Here is a 19,326-nt window from a genome sequence, read left to right on the forward strand (position 1 = left end):
CATAGGAACTGAACAAAAAATTAGAAACTAGACTGATGGTATGGTGTTAATTGAATAAACAAGTTGAGATTCAAATACAAGAATTTTTATATGCTAAATACCTCAGTAAGTTGAATTATATTTAAAAAAATTTTTTCATTACAATTGTGACGATTTCTCTATTCAAAATGTGTACCAACTGCTGTCACACTCTAGAGGGAGCAAGAAGCCTTCCTTTAAAGAACAGCTGATTGGAAGGCAGTCCTGAGAATGGTGGCAGAGCCCCAATTCAGGGGGAGCCCTGAGTGAGACGAAGGAGCAGCCCACGTCCAGGTTTTGCTCAACTTTCGCTGATCCCATCTGCACTAAATCATAAGATACCTGCTAAATATTCAGTAAATTCTACCATGGATACTCTGACACAAATAACTATTATGCCTTTAGTGTGATATGAAGTAAGTTCACAAACCTTAACTGCTTTCTAATTTTATTAGAAAGCATATAAAAGCATTTTTAACCAGTGCTTAGCTACAATTAAAAATTATAGTCATGTTTCCTTTTTTTGATACAGCCTAAATAATCACAAGTTTATTATTAGCTGAATTCAAAATTTAAAAGTTAGTGGTTCACAGCAAGTCAAACTTCGGATTCAAATCACAGGCACTTGCTTTAAGTTTGTGTACATGGTCCATCGCTCAGTCATGTCTGACTCTGCGGCCCCATGGAGGCCTTAGATAAATTACTTATTCCAGCTGAACCTTGGTCTGCTTACTGTAAATTGAAGATAATAATATTACCAACCTTATAGAGCTACTTGAAGGATTAAGAGAGAAATAAATATAAGCATAGTATAGTATCTGGCACAGAATACATAATTAATAATAGTAATTTTAAATGCCAGTATTTACTGAATTTCTAAAAATTATGCCAGGTATGTTATGTAATTACATTCACATATAATTAATGTATCACATACATAATTCATACCTACCCTGTAAGGTGGGCACTATCATTATCCCCACTTAGCAGATGAAGAAACTGAAGGATGGAATGGTTAAATAACTCGCTGAAGTCACACGACTAGAAAAACAATAGAAGCTGGGACACGAACACGGCCAATCCGGTTCCAGAGTCTGTGTTCTTAACCACTATGGCAGACTGCTTCTCCTTAAGGGTTAATAACTGTTAGATGTGGTTGCTATTATTTTTGCTTTTTATAATAAAACTATATATATTCACTAGTCAATACAACAAAAAACAAAAATATATATGACATGTGTTCTTCTGAATCATTATGGCAGTAATTTTGGCAAATTCATATGCATAGATAATGCTATCTACATAAATTATGCTAGATCTTTATTTATTATCTATCCCATCCAGGTAGTTTAGTTCTTAAGTTTCCTGGAACTAAGCCTCTAGGAAAAAGTTAGACAACCACATATTATAATAGATACAATATTTTAGGAAAAAAACACAGCCAGAATAAAAGCAGTCCATGTCCTTCTCAACTATTCAATATCTGGAAAAAAAAATTTGAAATCTCTATAAAGATTACTGGAAAAAAATGTTAAAGAAAGTAATTACGCTTCCAATAATTGAACCTTGTTAACACTAACAGGTAGTAGTCAGTAGCCAAGCAACGATGTAAAATAATTTAAAACAATCTAGGAATTCACATATAAGTAAAACCTGCTTGTAACATTATATTTTAATGCCGAGACCTGAAATAAATGTCTACATCATAATGTTCCCCCACTTTCCTACCTATTCATTTCTCGGCCTTTTAAAGAGCTGGTAAAGTGAAACTGCACTGAATGACTTTGATCGTCACCTCTCGCTGAAGAGGTATACAGAAGATTTAGTGCATGAGCTACAGGCCAAGATGAGAAAGCCCTTATGTGCTCTCCCCACCATGGCTGCGGCACAGGCAGCTGGTACTTTTCAGGCACTTTTCATGCCTTCATTCCTCTGCAAATGCTATTTCCTCTTCTTTAAATGTCACGCAAAGAAATACCCACCCTTCAGAACTCAGCTCAAACGAAAGCTTCTGTAAGTAGAGGACGTGTCCCTAACGTCCTTATGCACGGATATCCACTCAGCCAGCACCTTGCACAATACCAAGCACACAGCCGGGGAGAAAGAGTCACTGTTCAATAGATGAACTATATTTTAATTCTGTCTTTAGACATCCCACAGGAAGTGTGAGAATTAACTTCTTATCACTCCTTGTACCCAGTACAGTACCTGAGACAGTATATGCTCATTGGTGGTTTGCTAAATAAATGGATTCTCTTTTAAATATTTTTATACATTCAATAAACATTTGTTACTGGGCAAGCACCGTGGTAGGCAGTGGGGATACAGAAATGAAACACTGTAGACAGATCTTTAAGAAGCTCAAAATCTTGTAGGGAAAATAGACAAGAAAATCAATAATCACAGTGCAGAGTAAGTACTTTGGACAGAAGCACACAGAAGGAATTGAGGGCTTAAAAGAAGAGGTCCCCCAAATGGTATCTGGCTCTTACATGTATAGTACAACAGAACCCTACAAACTAAACTTTATATAATATATAATAATATACAACATTCTTTTTCAAAGTTTCTGCAGAGGCTTTCAGGAAGAGTAGATGACAAAAATTATACTTCCTAGGACAATATCAGTTAAATACTTTTTTTTGCTTCAGCCTCCAGTCCTCATGAAAATTTGGCATAAAAACTTTAAAAAGGAATTTTACAGGATATGTATGAAACAAAAATGTTGAGTCTTTGGCTGGGTTTACTGCAGAGCAGTGAAAGAACTGCTTGTTAAAATTTCAGCCAGCAAGACCGCAAAATAAAAGTCTCAAGACTCAAAAATACAAATAATCATGCCCTCAAGCATTTGCCATTTTTTGAAGGTAAAAGATTTACATCTGGCTTTATTAAAACACAGACTGCCTGTGATTAAAATTACTTTGAGGCTAACCCTATCATCCTTATGATTCTATATTAACACTTTTGATATTAAAAAGAAAAAACATATAATCTGAAGATTGACATAATTTATCCTTTACATTTAAGACTCACATTTTTAATAAATAGAAGATATTCATGTGGTAAGAGTCTGCAACAATTTTAAGCTAAAGAATACTAACATTTACAAAGAATACTACCATTAATGTACATATATAAATATAGAGAAACATATAAACAAACCTAACAGTGAACATAAGACAAGAAGCTGAAAAGTTTCAATGCTTAAAAATGAGCTACCAAAAAAAAAAAAAGAAAAGAAAAATCAGCTACCAAGGCCCTAAACATAGAGTATAAAATCTTTGAGACCAGCTAAGTATTTTTCACTGGTGGCTCAGTAAGTAAAGAATCCGCTTGCATTGCAGGAGACCCCAGTACAATCCCTGGATCAGGAAGATCTTCTGGAGAAGAAAATGACAACCCACTCCAGTATTCTTGCCTGGAAAATTCCATGGACAGAGAAGCCGGTGGGCTACAGTCCATGGGGTCACAAGAGTCAGACACGACTTAGCAACAAAACCACCAAGTGTGTTTTACATTTGCTTGTATCACTCAAAGTCCTTAGCAAAATACTTAGAAGGCAGAGTTTAACAATTGATTGTTAAGGCTCAATGTGAAATCTTAAAAAAAAAAAGATTAATTCTCAGATTGAGAAAATAATTCAATAATTCAATGGGTTTTCAATTTTTGATACCTATTTTTTCTAACACCATATCCAATAAACTAGCATGCTCTTAAAAAACATTATTTTGGAAGTTATAGTGAAATGGCAATAAAATATTTGGTAACAACTTTTGACAAAATACTAAGAATAAGATTTGGAAACTTTTGTGGTTACTTCCAGAGCTATTAGAGGGCATGATAGATCTAAAGCAACAAATGTCTTCTGAAAACAAAAAGTCAGGAAAATATTTTATGTTGTTCCTATTAATAGACTGATTTCATCAGAAAAATCTGAACAGGCAAAACTCTCTTCCACAAGCAGCTAAAGTGTTCTTTATGGAAGAGAGGTATTTACAAGCAGTTTATTAGTAATAAGAGTGGTTTCATGGCAAAATTCTTTCTATAATCCTCAGTTTATTACATACTAATCATCACATTGGATCCAATCCTCATACAATTATATTTCCCATTAAAAGCAAATAATGGCAGTATAGCAGTCATGAGATTATTGTGAATTCTGGAGTAAACTTATGATTATTGTACTAAGCAGGATCCTTCTGAGAGTGAAATGGGACATTACTAATGATTTTACTATGACAACAGGCATAGACTGGTACCAAACCTGAACCAAGCACACTAGGAAGTATGCTCATCCTTGTTTTAGAGAATAACATCCTAGTTAATAATACCATTGTTACATTTTAAAATTAGTTTACAAATAAGACTTGAATAAAGATGGAGTAAACATTAACATTTCCTTACCAAGATCAATGTATTTGGGATCCAGAGGTGTGCCAATAGAATTACACAGAACTAGAACAAACTGAACAAATAAAACAGAAAGTATCAAAACTGCTGCTTATGCACAATAAAAGAAATAACGCTTAACAAAGCATGTTTATTTATTTTTCAAGTATCACTAACATAGAAAGAATTGATAAAAATTAAATACAAAGAATAGCAAAGATAATCTATAGCACAAAAGTAAAGAAATACAAACTAAAATTAAACTAAGGCTGATTTCTAGATATAGTGGAACACTGGTTTTAAAGAGACCATTTAAGAAACACAAGTACACTGACTACATTTCATTATTTATATTTCTAAAATTGCTGATCAGCTGTAACTTCAAAACTCATTTTTATCCTATAACCAGCTATATAAAGGCTAATTTAATTTGTTACCATTGCACCAAATGTTTCCATCTCGTTCTCCTCCTTTGAAGCAATATATAAATGACATGAGAAATTCAGAAAAATTCAGTTAATTCAGGAAAAAAAACATTATCCAACCCACTGAAAATAACTTAAAATGCTATTTTTAAGTTAAATATACACAAATAATTATCAATGATTCCTATTAGGAAAAATAATCAAGCATAATGTATACTTTACATAAGATAATTCTAATGATAATTTCATTTTTTGCTGTTAGCATCTTCTCCATATCTAGTACTAAGAATACTATTTTATACAGATGTTTTTCTGATTAGAATAATATTTTCAAACAAGCCCATTCTCAATGTTCTATTTATGCACAGATGCTTTCTTTTCTCAGTGTCTCAAAACTTGTTTAATTTCATAAACATAAACTAAATGGTAAAAATTATACTAAAATATCATCATTTACTCTTCCACTGCTTAAACTTATTTACTGCCACAAAATACAAGTGCTTTACATGCTTATCATTCACATGCTCAGCTCATAGTTTAAAGAACCAAATAAGACTTCTTACGAAATCCCCCCAACTTCCCATTTCTTGCTGCCAAGAGTAATTACTTTCAGCTCCTGTAATTCACTCGTTCGGTATTTACCTGCACAAGCGTAAGTGACGTGTTTACAGCGCTGCTTCTTCACTCTGTTTCACCTTGCGACACCACGCACCACACCCACCGGGAAAGCTAAGCACGCGCCCGTCTGTCACCCTTCTTGCCCAGCCTCCCATCTCACATTCTCACCCCTCCATCTTTCCACCAGAACTTCGTTATATCAGAACTTAGGGCTTACACTGGTATTATTACAGTTCAATTTTTAAACAACTTTAATTTTTTAAAAATTCAGGGACTACATTATTTTGACTCCATAAATGCTGTTCACAGCTGAGTCAGGTACAACATGATTTTATTTTCCTCTCAAGCATATTTTGCTTTCCCTGTTGTGGATAATAGCCTTTATTTTTCTTCTCTTTGCTTAGTTTTCTCTGTATTTCATACTAACTCAAGTCCCCCATTATCTCCCAGCTACGTATGTCTCCCCTCAGGAGCTCAACCACACTAAATATTGTATTAATTTCATCTTGAATTTCTTCTGGAGCTGCGTGGCCTGCTCTGCTTTGGTGATCCACTCTCTCAGCACGTGCAGAACTGTCAGCTGGTACCACTCCTCACCACGCTCGTCACGTAACCTTGTTTCTTCCTCTTTCCTGGTTTTTCATTTTGGTGAACCATATCCTGAAGTCCCTTCTGAAGTTAAGGAAGCTCAGAAGGTAAATTTTCGGTGATCTCGTACATCTAAAAGTGTCTTTATTCCACCCTTATATTTAAAGAATTGTTTACCTAAGGTATGGAATTCAAGGTCGGAAAACATTTTCCTTCAGAATTTTGAAAGCAATTCTCCAAAGTATTTTAAGTTGACAAGTCAAATGCTAGTATGATTCCTGATCCCATGAAATCTGTTCTGGAACCAAGTGGGAACAGAAGATTGGGGTAGCATCCATTTAACTGCCCTGTTTTCAGCAAGAGTCCCTCTACCCTTCCCTATGCTTAGTGCCCCTCAGTGCAGAGACTTTCTGTATCCTCTCTGGAGAGCAAACCAATCTCCCTGGGACTGAGAAGGGCAGCTGTTCAGGGGCTCAGAGAAGGAGGGAATCTAGAAATCTGCTTCTTTATACACCCTTTTTATTTTCCCCCAAAGTACTCTCCTGCTTACTCTCTTTCTCCTACCAGGTACCACCATCAAATCTCATGTCTCTGGAATTCTGTGATACAAACTGGTTGCTTTTTTCCTTTCTCCACGGATGGAGAGAGGATTCCACTTTCCTGGGTCTGCTAAGGTAATTACCACTAATCCCCCTACTCTCTAAACTCCAAAATTATGTTGCTGTTTCCTCACCCTTTCTGGTCCCTGTGGGCTTGTGGCTTTGCAAAAAATACCTTTCCCTTTGTTTCAGTGAGTTTCAGGAGAGAACAGAGCCAAGTGTGACTGTTCAAATGGCTGCTTTCAACTAAAACTTCTATGCTTTTTAGTGGGATAAAACAGTTTATCAAAGACACTGGTAGTCCTTTTTTGAAAAATGTGCATACTTCTGCAAATATTTAAATGGCTAGCAGGCTTTTTTAAAGGGCATTATTTATATTACATATTTTATGTTATGAGACATTGACTTTTAAAGCAATATAACTCCACATAAAAGTACATTTCTGAATGTCAAAACTACTCAAATTGTTATAAATGGCCATTGTTACATTTCTTGAGCCTTTGTACTAGACATCTGGTTTTTCACTTTTATTTATGGAATTTTAAATTGGAAAAGGACTGTGGTATTTTAAATATATTTCATAGATCAAAAGCTTCAGTACCAGTCAGCATAAACTGCCAATGGATTAATTGATCAGAGAAAAAAAATCAGGGGACAGAGAACCAATGGAGCCACAGAACTCTCCAAACAGAGGTCTAGACAGACCTGGCCAATAGACCCAATACTTTCTGTACCTGCCAGTAGAAAGGCTATGCTTGAGAAGATAGATAACTAGAGCCTAATTCAGCCAAGTACTAAACCCATCTAAGTTTTAAGATATCAAGGAACACCTACCTGAGGGTGATTTTCATCAGCTTTTGTTGCCAAAATGCAGAAGTCCCCACAGGTAGTAATAGAAATGAGACTCTTCACATACTTAACATATTTGTCATTGTTTTTTGTATCCCAAAAGGTAACACAGTACTCTGGACGGTCGCGTCTGGTATAAGCATAAACTACGGTGTTTGAGCAATAACCCCACTAGGAAGAAAGGAAGCAAGAAAGGGAGGGAACAGAAGGAGGGAAGTGGGAGGGAAGAGAAAGGAGAGAGAAATAGCAATTAATGTTGGGAAAGTCACATTATTATATTTTCTTCCTCTAGAAATATTGCAGGTATGTGTTTTATCAGTGCTGACAAAAGTAATCCTTTAGAAATAGAAAAGAGAGGGACTGAATATTCAGCTTCATATCTCTTCTCACTAAAATAACAAATCTAAAAGTAATAAACACAGTTTTAAAAAAAAAAGGCACTGCAAAAATAAATTGGGCTTAACTTTCCTCATTTTAATTTGTAAGATTTAAGCTTCACTGGTGAAAGTTTCAGATTTTTCAATAGTCAATAATAGCCGCGTGGGGGACTACAGCAAGAGTGATCCCTTCTGAAGTTCAATTCCAAGTCCTGAAGCCAAAACTCAAAGACAGTTGCTTTGCCTTTTTTCTCTCATCTACATTTTTATATTTGTTTTTTATCAGAGTAGCATATGCACACAGTTTATAGTCAAATAATTCTGCATGGTTTATTTAACACAAAACAAAATGCAGGACCCCCTCTGCCTAATTTCCTCCTCGGGGTAGCCATTTACAACTCTTTTAGCTGAAAACTGTTTTGGTTTTGATTTCCATATCATATGTGTATTGATTACAGAACTTAGAGCTTTCCCTCTCCCGACAAATTTATACATAATTTTGGATAAATTGATATTCAGTGTCAACATTATTATCATTGTCTTTACTACTGCTTCGGGGAGCACACGGCACGCTGACACTCTTGGTACTCTCTATATATAGTATTCCAGAAAAGTTTACTAGTTTACTAATTCTACGCTGTTCACACTGAAAAGCCTCCTTTCAGCTGCTTTCTAAAACAAAGTGGCTATGAATATATACAAAATACAGAGACTATACTTTCAACCATAATAAAATTATATAATAAAAAACATCTTTTTTTTCACAACTGCTCTTAATACTCACCTTATAATCAGGTCGAATATTTGCAAAATATATATAAGAATCAACAGTCAGTGCAATTTTCAGTCCACCTCCTTCCCAAGATAGTGCAGACATTTGCTTTCCAGGAACCATCAAAGTACCCAGATGCTGAAAAAAATAATTATATTTAACCTAAAGTATCACAATTTAAATAAAATATCACCTATCACTTCACAGAGATCAAAAGTGGTACAAAAATTATTTTATGAAAGGTTGTTACATACTTCAAATCAGTTTCCTTCCATTTTTATAATGAAAAACAAATGTATGATAGGAGAAATTAACAAACTATTGCCAAAGAATTCAGTATCAAATTTCATCAAATCTAAGATGCCAGAGATTTAAATATGCATCTTTATTTTTATGTCCAACTTAGGAAAGAAAAACACACTGCTGCAAGTTAAAATAGGACAACTTTGATTTTAAGATGCATCCCAATTTAGGGTTGGAAAGAATTGTGCTTCTTAGTAAACTCAGTCCTTAAGTCCCACCTCTTATTCGGCCTCCACCAGCCCTCAACAGCCAACCAGACGCCCAGCCTTTTGCTTTCACTCCTTTCCTTCGTCACAACTGCCTTCTTTCTTGACTGAACTATCTAGTAGCCTCCTAACTACAATTTACCTTTACTCTCTTCTTTCATTCCCACCCTTCCAATTCAATCCCTGCTACCATGATTATCATTCTGGAACACCAATCCAATCATATCCTAGTCTGCTTTTAAAAATGTTTAATACTTTTTCAAAATCAGCAGCTACCCACCATCACACTTTCTGGAGTAGTATACAATGCCTTTCCCCCATTTGCCCAAAACTCTGTGGCTCAATACTCTACGAGTTAACCATAGTTACCGTGTTCTCCTCGTGAGGGAACTACTCTGCCTCCATTCCTTTGGCCCATATAATCTCTCTTCTGCCTGAAATCCTTTCCCCCAAGCCTCTCCCATCCAACTATTCCTTGTCCTCCTGGAGTGCTCCTATTCACCCTTTAAGACACATCTTAAATACTACTTCCTGCCTTCTTGCCTCCCTCTGTGGTTCCAGAGAATTTAGACAGTGAGCTACTTGACAGCACTAACTTGCTCATATTCACTTTTATTTCCCTATCCCTTAATAGATTCTTTGGTAAACAAGTACAAAAAAATAAAAAATCTATCAAGTAAATAAATGTATAATGTAATCAAATGAATTTCTTTGTATACTGACAGTATACTTAAAGGTTAAATTAGCAAATGAATAGATGAATACAAAGATCTTTTTAATGTGGCCATAGAAAGAAAACATTTTTAATCTATGTGTATTTCACAAAACAGTATACTCCCCAGAATTTTAATAAATTATACTGGTATCCCTCATTCTTAAGCAGATATGCTCTAAAATCAAATGTAATATATTAAACTCCATTTGCCATGGCATCCAATGGGTTGGGGGAGGGCATAGTTTTAACCTAGGAGGGTGCACTCTATCTGTCCTGCTGCCTGTATGAAGCCAGAGGAAACAAACAGGCTCTCACAACATGACTCTTGGTACTGACACCCACACTGTGAGAAGAAGGCTGCCATCTCACTCTGCCAACATGGCAGGTGGTGGCAGCAGCAAGGACGAACAACTGACTTTTAGTGAGCACTCACAGAGCACTGCGGTAGGCATTTTCCCACTGCTACCTCATTTAATGTTTACAGTAGAGTCTTGAGGAAATAGGGTAGCTGAGTCTTAGAGGTTAAGTAACTTCTCTGAGTGTAACAGCACTGTAGAAACAGAGTTCAAAGCCAAAGCCAGGCCAGACTACAAACCCCACACTCTGTTATCCCCTCCCATAGCTAAGACCACACTGAAAAGACCAGAAGATCCTAGCCCTCAGAATCAAAAGTGAATTCTTCCCTGAGGTTTTCCTTAAGTTGACATCTCTAGTTAAGTTCCTTTCAAGTTCTTCCTAATAACATAGATCCAAAAATAAATACCTTATATATTCACTTATTCAAAAAATATTGTGACCAAATACCCCGAGGACTAGGCTAGATATTTTTAATTACAAGTATACCAAAAGCCACTTACAGTTTTCAATTTAACACATAACACGGTGATTTGCAAGATAAAGCATATGGGCCTTTGAATGCATGTTACCTAGAGAAGACTAAACTAACAAAAATAAGCTGAATAATACAGTGATAAATAAGCCAATGGCAACAGATAGAAATAACCAACAAAGAACATGAATTTAAAAGAAAGCTATAAATACTGAGATAACCAGAATTCAGATTTTTAATTATTTAGGAACCTTGAGAACTGCACTTTTGTTTTTCCTTAGCTTTTAGCATCTACCAGAAATATTATTAGCTGATAATGAACAGAGACCGCCTACACTCTAGAGAACATTCTACTAGGTAACCTTCAGCATCTTCTGACACCACTGTTTACCCTGACAGAAATTATTAAAATACAGAAAAAAAAATACTAACATAGTAAAAACAACTGGTACAGACTTTGGTATAGCCAAAAATAGAAATTATTGAAGTTTGTGATGAATTTATAAAAACCAACAGGATATCCAAAAGAAACCGAGTATAGTCTATGGTTAGAAAATAAAATAGGTAAATACTTATTAATATTAGTGACTAAATTCTTACTTTCTAAATAATTTAAAGTGTATAACATATTAATTCTCCTATTTGATATTTACTACTGCTTTAAGAAAACTCTTTGAAAATTAAATTTATTAATAATAATACTGAGAAGGATCGTATTTATTTTTTTAAATGTATTTATTTTTAATGTAGTAACACCTATGATTCATTCTTAAGATAGATTTTCTTAAAATAAGCAATTATTTCACAACAGATTGAAACAGAAGTTTGGGAGAAGGACAGACTGCAATGTATATTTAATACCTATCCACATTTAATATATCATGTTAAAACCCCCTAAAATTAATCTGAAACAACTAAATTACACTAAAAACAACTCAAAAACCACCTGTGAAAAAGATGCATATGCATATTACGGAGAAAATATTCTCAATAACTATTCCCCAGTGATTTCTTACATGAAACATCTGGTTTTCTAAATGTAAAGATTATAAAATAAATTCCATGATAAAATGAAGGCTTATGAGGATATTAATCAAAGAAATACACCTAATAGTTGATCATTTTTATTTAAAATGTCCCTTTCAAAAAAAAGTGACAAGTGTATATCCCTTCCTCCATTCTTTTTTCCCCTACCTTATTCACTGCATATTTAAATGGAAAGAAAGAAAGACAAAATCTTTAATGAGACATTTACCTCACCAAATGGAGTATAAAATTGCACAGTGTTTACATCTTTATCCTGAGTGATGACCTTCTGGGAGCCTGCCACTGCTAAGACACTGCCAGTATGGTTCCACTGGATACTTACTACATACATGCCAGTATCAATTAAAACAGGATCTAGGCCAAAAAAAAAAGGAATAATGGTAAAATATTTAGCCGAGAGAACTTTTTATAATCTTAAGAACAATTTTTTAAATATTTTTTTAATTCTCCACATTTAAAAAAAAAGAAAAACTACATACTTTGGTCATTCTCATGTCTCATTATTTGGCATCTCCCATTGTCAAAACAGATGGCGAGACAGGGGCAATCTGGCTCCACGTAACCCTCTGTGCCGTGGTACCAATGAATTCCAGCAATGCTGACTGCTCCAGTGACATTCACTAAACAATTCATCTTCATTTTCACCTAAATAAAATCAGTGAGCCAGTATTTTATATTTGAAAACAGTAGTACAATTAGTGTGAATAGAGTATTATCACAGAAGGAACACTGAAATGTGAAAATCTGGTTTTGAATGCAAGCTGCATCACTTACTGATTCACCAACCATGGGCAAATCACTTCACCTGAGTTTCAGTTTTCCCAATTTGTAAAATGAGGATTAAAAGTAAAAAAAAGTTCATAGAGTTTTGTGAGACTCAAATGATCAAAGGTATACAAAAGTGCTTTGAAAATAGCAAAGTGTCAAACAGCAAATAGCAATATGTAGATACTGGTTATTATCACTTCCACTGAGTGGATTCATGTGATGTCTTGACCTGACTAAAAACAAATTGCCATAAGTAAGGTCAGAGGTCTGCCACAGCTAGATCTCACAAAGCCAGAGCTTTCCTTGAGATTCTATCCTAGTCTATTCTATTTTGCTTTCTTTCCAGAACCTGATTTTTGTCCCTTACTGTATAAGCCTGCCATCCTTTTCACAAGCTTTAATACCTTGCTACAAAAAATATCTTTGGTATCTCATGTAAACTTCGGCTTTGGAAATTAGAAGACACAAAGGTTAACTTCACATCATCCTACCCATCATTCCTCAGTTTCGACACACTGCAGTTTTGTCCCTTCCAGCTATCAGAAAATCAGAACTAAAAGCACTAATTTACCTTGAAGCAACACAGAATGTTTTCTTAATAAAACAAATTCAGGAAAAAAAAAACCTGAATTAAAGACTATCTTGATTACACAAATTATCATAATGAATAAATGTGTGTACATATATAAAAATGATATATAAGATAAGCATACAAAGTTGTAAAAACAAAAGTATATATACACATACCATAAAATTCCCTTGATTATCATAAATGTGTATCTCTCCATTGGCCATTCCAAAAAGTAAGGCTTTACTATCTGCAGACCATGCTACATGGCATAACTGCACACCCTTCAGGTCTTTTCCCCAAATGCGATTCCCTAAAACAAACATAAAACATAATTATTTCACTAAAATTTCAAAGTCACGATTCTCTAACAACTGCTCTAGAAATCTTTGTTTCCCTAAAGGGCTCTCACATTCTTCACCGCATTCAGTTGTTTAATTTATTCAGTCATTAGATCCTTACTGAGCACCTACTATGTGCCAAACACCCTACTAAGCATTTGAAATAGCAGCTGTTTCCAACTCTCTCCCTTCTCTTCTAAATTCTGACTCGGAACCTTACTCCCAATTAGCAGAAGAATTCACCTTTTACTTTGGAAAGAAAATAAAAGCTTTCTCCAAAAAAAACCCATTCCTACTTTCAAACATTCAGAACACAAGTGAATCCACACTTATTTTTCTGCTTTGCCTCCTAATACAAAGGAAGACATGTCCCCAACAAGACACCAATCTAAAGTCAATCCCTCTACCTATTCTGATTTAGTCCCTCTGACTGCCAACGCAGGAGACACAGGTTCAGTCCCTGAGTCAGGAAGATCCCCTGGAGAAGGAAATGGCAACCCACTCCAGTGTTCTTGCCTAGGAAATCCATGGACAAAGGAGCCTGGTGAGCTACAGTCCATGTGGTCGCAATGGGATCGCAAAAGAGTCAGACACGACTTACGGACTAAACAGTAAGACTTAAGTGGTTCTTCTATGTCATCAAATTGTACAGCAACTATTTTCTCTTTTCGTATTTATTTTTCTGTCAGAATGCTAACATATGATAACATTTAAACCTCTAAATATCAAAACTTCAGGTAAATCTTGACCTTAGCTCTGGGTGCAAAACGCATTACCATCCACTGAACCAACTATCACAGCCCCATCCTCGTATACAATGCAGATCTTCTGTCCATCAGCATTCCAGCTCATGCTTCGAACCACTGACTTATTTCTGTTGTTGATCATCTCCTCATACCAAGAGCCTGTATTCACAAAGGAAAACAAATGGCAAGTCAAAACTTTCACATCTGATAAATGGTACTTCAGAGTTGGAAACTTTCCATAAAATAGACGATGGGACAAATAACTGCAAAGTTTTCCACAACCTAAGACATTAAACTACAAAATCTTCAAATCCAACAGAACAAGATGAAAAAAATAACTCATGCCTTTACTAATAATTGCTTCAAAGATTATCACAGAAAACACAATAAATGCCTATCCTTTTTCTCTTTTTTTCTATCAATTAAAAAATAAAACTTCATTTGCTTCCAAAGGGCCAAAATAAGTGATTTTTCTCAAAGACTGATTTTTCCCACTTGAGTGCACCTCAGATAATAAGCAAGGAAAAAAACAGAATAACCACAATTACTTCGTAAGTATACCCAAACTCTCCAATGATTAACTGTAGGCATGTTAAATGTAAGCGTATTATGTAAAAACTAGAAGACTGAAAAAAATTTTAAGCTCACGTCACATTAGTGATATCACATCACTAAACCTGAGTGACAAAAACGTTCTTGTATTTACTTACATGGGGTTGAAGTGAGATGTGACTTGTCTCAAGGTATAATCAAATGTGAGGCATATCACAAGGCTATTTTGTTTTCTTTTTGTTCTTTAAAAGGCTTTATTACATTCCCATACATACAAGTCTGGCCTAAAGCCAAGCAAGTAATTAAGTAACATGGAAAAACTAATCAGAACAGGGCATTACCCATCAAGACTGAGGCTCAGAGAGGACCTACTCTAATCTCGTGTACCTTCACATTCTACTCCCCACACACACATACACAGACATAAACTTTAAAAATAAATAGATGAGTTTGTGCACTACAGCATATTTTAATTAAGAATTTTTTAAAGGTATATACCCTAAGCATTTTTAAAACCACACATGAGCTAAGGTACCCTTTTCATTCAAAGATGATGCCTACAGGCCTCAAGAGAACATGTATTATGAGTTATTTTTCTGGTAACAGTGATACACCTAAATTAATCTTTCTCTGACTCTTTCAACTCTGGGCAAAAGGCACAAATGGGGAGCCAGCAGTCAGAGCTGAGATAAAAATCTATATCCATAAAGGAAAAGGAAGCTAATTGACTCATTAAAGGAAATGAATTATTGCTTTTGACTTCTTCATAAATGTGTTTTTATCTACTAAACTAACTCCAGTCACTGACCACAGAGAAATGAATTCTTATTGGAAACTTGAAAAAAAGAGCTATCTCAAGCAGAAACTATTCTGCCAAGAGTCTAAGCTCAGTTTGAAGATAATCAACAGTCACATAATTCACTTTCTTAATGCACGGTCACAGTTCAAAAGAAATAAGGTTAAAGGGAAAAGTAGGAATCCATAAATCTGGAAATATCACCCCCCGTGAACTCCTACTGCTGGTTAAAAAGGGTCTATTTCAAAGATGTTATTTCTCCGTTCAACTACTGTGATCCAAACTCCAATCTGTGGAAGATTAAATAAGCTGTCTTAATATACCTTTATATAACATCCAAACAATGATAAGCCCATTTTGGTCACTGGTAGTCAACTTCTGATATTGTTCATTCCATGTTACAATTTGAACAGAACCTAAAAATTTATAAAAACAGTTTAGAAACTAAAAAAGCAAAAAGAAGCTACAATTAATTTTAAATTTATATTTTTATAATAAATGCCGAGAGTATGTTAAAATCAGTACCATTTCTGGGCAATTAACCAGTCTAAAGTTACTCAAAAATGTTCACAGAACACAGTTAGTATTATCAGTTGCTTCTACAACAATGCCTAATACTAATTTTCATGTTTATTCCTATTTTATGCCGGCTAAGGGACCAATTAGGATCAGCTATAAGAGCTGCCATAGATCTGATGACAGATACAAATGTAAGTAAGGTTTACCCAATTAGCCTGACTCCCAAGGACTATGATGCCCAAAGGACATCATACCAAGTACTTGTTTTTTTTCTTTAGAGGGGGTGGTATTTGTCAAAGAGATGTCTCTGAATCTCTCCCCCTGCACCACACCTTGTTTTCTATTCTATTAGTAACACACTCTTGAGCATATCTTAAACCTCTGGGTTATATGAACAAATGCGTTTTTTTAGTTTTTTAATCCCTGAATACTTTATTGTATATTTCCTAAGAACAAGGGCATTCTCTTTCAAAACCGTTTTACAAATTAGAAATTTTAACACATACACTATTATCTCCAACCCACAGTCCACATTTAAGTTTTATCAAATGTCCAAATAATGTCCATGATAGATAGCTGTTTTTCTCATTTCAGGATCCAGTCTGGCATCATCCAGTACATTCAGGTGTCATGTCTCTTCAGTCTACATTAATCTGGGACCATAAAACATACTCTTAAAGAGGAGGATATCCTATCCATAGACAGATAGTATTTTTAATATATAAAATAATAGCTATTTTTTTCATACCTATTGAAGATGCTATTTAATCATGTGAAAGTTGTTGAATGACTCTAGGCCATGTAAATTATGGCTAAACAGAAATGATTACTTTAAATAAGACCATTGTTTAAAACAACATTTTTGCAAAATTGTGGCTAAACAGAAGTGATTACTTTAAATAAGACCATCATTTAAACAATGACACTTTTGCATTAAGTAATTTCTTGGAGGAGGGCATGGCAACCCACTCCAGTATTCTTGTCTGGAGAATCCCATGGACAGAGGAGCCTGGTGGGCTACAGTCCTGGGGTTGCAGAGTTGGACACGACTGAAGCGACTTAGCACGCACGCACAAGTCATTTCTAAGGCTTCCCTGATGGCTCAGCGGGTAAAGAAACAACATGCAATGTGGACTGGACCCCTTGGCTCCAGGAGACTCTGATTGGATTCCGAGGTCGGGAAGATTCCCTGGTGAAGAAAATGGCACCACTCTAATATTCCTGCCTAAAAAATCGCATGGACAGGAACCTGACAGGCTCCAATCCGTGGGGCCGCAAAGAGTCAGACACGGCTGAGCGACTAAGCATACACACACAAGCGGTTCTAAATAGCTAAAAATACTATTCAAATATGATTTAAAAATTTACATGACTCACCACTATGACCTTCGAGAGTCTGATTCATAGAAAGGTTACTAGGGGCTGCAAGACCCCTCAATTTTGTATCATCTGAAAAAACAAAAACAAAACATACTATGGCAAATATATAAAAGTGACAGATTATAAGATTTTGACATTTCTTGCTTTTTTCCTATTCCTAAATAATATTAGAATAATATTTTAAAGAATGCCTTATTCTGACTTATTTTTCTCATGGTAGAAACATGGACAAACACGTACCCCCTTGCAAGATATTATTCTGGTGAAATAAAGCAAGATGTATAAAAGAATACTTTATTTAGCATATTAAATATAATTAGTAATTATTATTGCTACTTATTCCTTCCCAAAAGACAACAAAAAAGAAGTATTTATGATTTTAGATTGAAAACTCTAAAGCATAAGTGAGATCAAAAAGCAAAGATTTGGGAAACTAGTTTTTATTAGATTTTGCAGAATCATATTCATTCATTCATTCATTCAACAAACATTTATTGAATGTCTACACTCCGCTATGCACTGTGGAAGGTTCTGAATACAAAATGATGAAAAAAAGGCTTTTCCCCCTAGAAAGCTTATAGTGTACTGAGGGGACAGATATTAAGTAGACACTCACACACCCACATAAATACATATGCATATATATAAAATTGGGCTTCCATTGCAGCTCAGTTGGTAAAGAATCTACCTACAATGCAGGAGACTAGGGTTCGATTCCTGGGTCAGGAAGATCCCCTGGAGAAGGAAATGGAAACCCACTTCTGTATTCTTGCCTTGAGAATCCCATGGACAGAAGAGCTGGCAAGCTACAGTCCATGGGTTCGCAAGAGTCAGACATGACTTAGCAACTAAACCACCACCATATATAAAATTATCAACTGGGAAAAGTAAAAGCATAATAAGAGACAAGAAACAGAGGGGGAGTTAATTTAGACTGGAGGGAGGAAGAACCAAGGAAGGAGCTCTGAAGAAATGGTATCTAAGCTGAGACCAAGAGATAAACTGGAAAAAGCCAAGCCAGTTACGGAAAGGGGCAAAGTATTTCAGGCTAGGATGCAGCAAATGCAATAGCCCCTGGGTAGAATTTTAGAGCCTTTAGCAAACTGAAAGAAGGCCTATATAGTTCATAAGGGGAGAATGGCATAAGATGAGGCAGAAGTGATAGGCATAGAAAAAAATTTGAAGTCTTTGCAAGAAGCAGTGAAAAGTTTTTGTTATCCAAAGTGCAATGTAAGCCTTTAAAGGCTGTTTATTATTTGAAGTGACTTTTTCTCTTGGATTACTAATCATACTACAGAGAAGAATATAGTAATATAATTTTATTTTATTTTTAAACTTTACATAATTGTATTAGTTTTGCCAAATATCAAAATGAATCCACCACAGGTATGCATGTGTTCCCCATCCTGGACCCTCCTCCCTCCTCCCTCCCCATACCATCCCTCTGGGTCATCCCAGTGCACTAGCCCCAAGCATCCAGTATCGTGCATCGAACTTGGATTGGCAACTCGTTTCTTACATGATATTTTACATGTTTCAATGCCATTCTCCCAAATCTTTCCACCCTCTCCCTCTCCCACAGAGTCCATAAGACTGTTCTGTACATCAGTGTCTCTTTTGCTGTCTCGTACACCGGGTTATTGTTACCATCTTTCTAAATTCCATATATATGTGTTAGTATACTGTATTGGTGTTTTTCCTTCTGGCTTACTTCACTCTGTATAATAGGCTCAAGTTTCATCCACCTCATTAGAACTGATTCAAATGTATTCTTTTTAATGGCTGAGTAATACTCCATTGTGTATATGTAGCATAGCTTTCTTATCCAGAATATAGTAACATAAAATGTCTTCTCAGTAAATGAATCTTCACTTAGAAAATCTGACATGTGTGTATGTGTGTGTGTGTGTGTGTGTTAGTT

The 19,326-nt window shown here is 35.4% G+C and overlaps 1 protein-coding gene across 5 annotated transcripts in view; it reads right to left on the reverse strand.

Moving 5' to 3' along the window:
• Positions 1-19,326, reverse strand: part of WDR35 (WD repeat domain 35) — a 54,039-nt gene that overhangs the window by 26,070 nt on the left and 8,643 nt on the right. For 3 of the 5 annotated variants that reach the window (XR_015136423.1, XM_086325641.1, XM_086325640.1), the window contains exons 3-11: positions 17,403-17,474; positions 15,830-15,922; positions 14,189-14,317; positions 13,251-13,384; positions 12,215-12,380; positions 11,944-12,089; positions 8,648-8,773; positions 7,472-7,657; positions 4,423-4,483 (exon numbers count right to left, since the gene is read on the reverse strand). Coding sequence is in view for 4 of the 5 variants with exons in the window: in XM_086325641.1 (XP_086181767.1) it covers positions 4,423-4,483; positions 7,472-7,657; positions 8,648-8,773; positions 11,944-12,089; positions 12,215-12,380; positions 13,251-13,384; positions 14,189-14,317; positions 15,830-15,922; positions 17,403-17,474 (1,113 nt within the window). In the remaining variant the exon portion in view is untranslated. Of the gene's footprint in view, positions 1-970; positions 3,261-4,422; positions 4,484-4,844; positions 4,878-7,471; positions 7,658-8,647; positions 8,774-11,943; positions 12,090-12,214; positions 12,381-13,250; positions 13,385-14,188; positions 14,318-15,829; positions 15,923-17,402; positions 17,475-19,326 lie in introns of those variants that run through there. The other 2 variants (XM_086325642.1, XM_086325643.1) reach the window with 2 other exon arrangements.

Source organism: Bos grunniens, chromosome 11 (assembly GCF_055505025.1).
Source record: "Bos grunniens cultivar Pamir isolate PY7600 chromosome 11, Bosgru_T2T1.0, whole genome shotgun sequence".
NCBI lineage: Eukaryota > Metazoa > Chordata > Mammalia > Artiodactyla > Bovidae > Bos > Bos grunniens.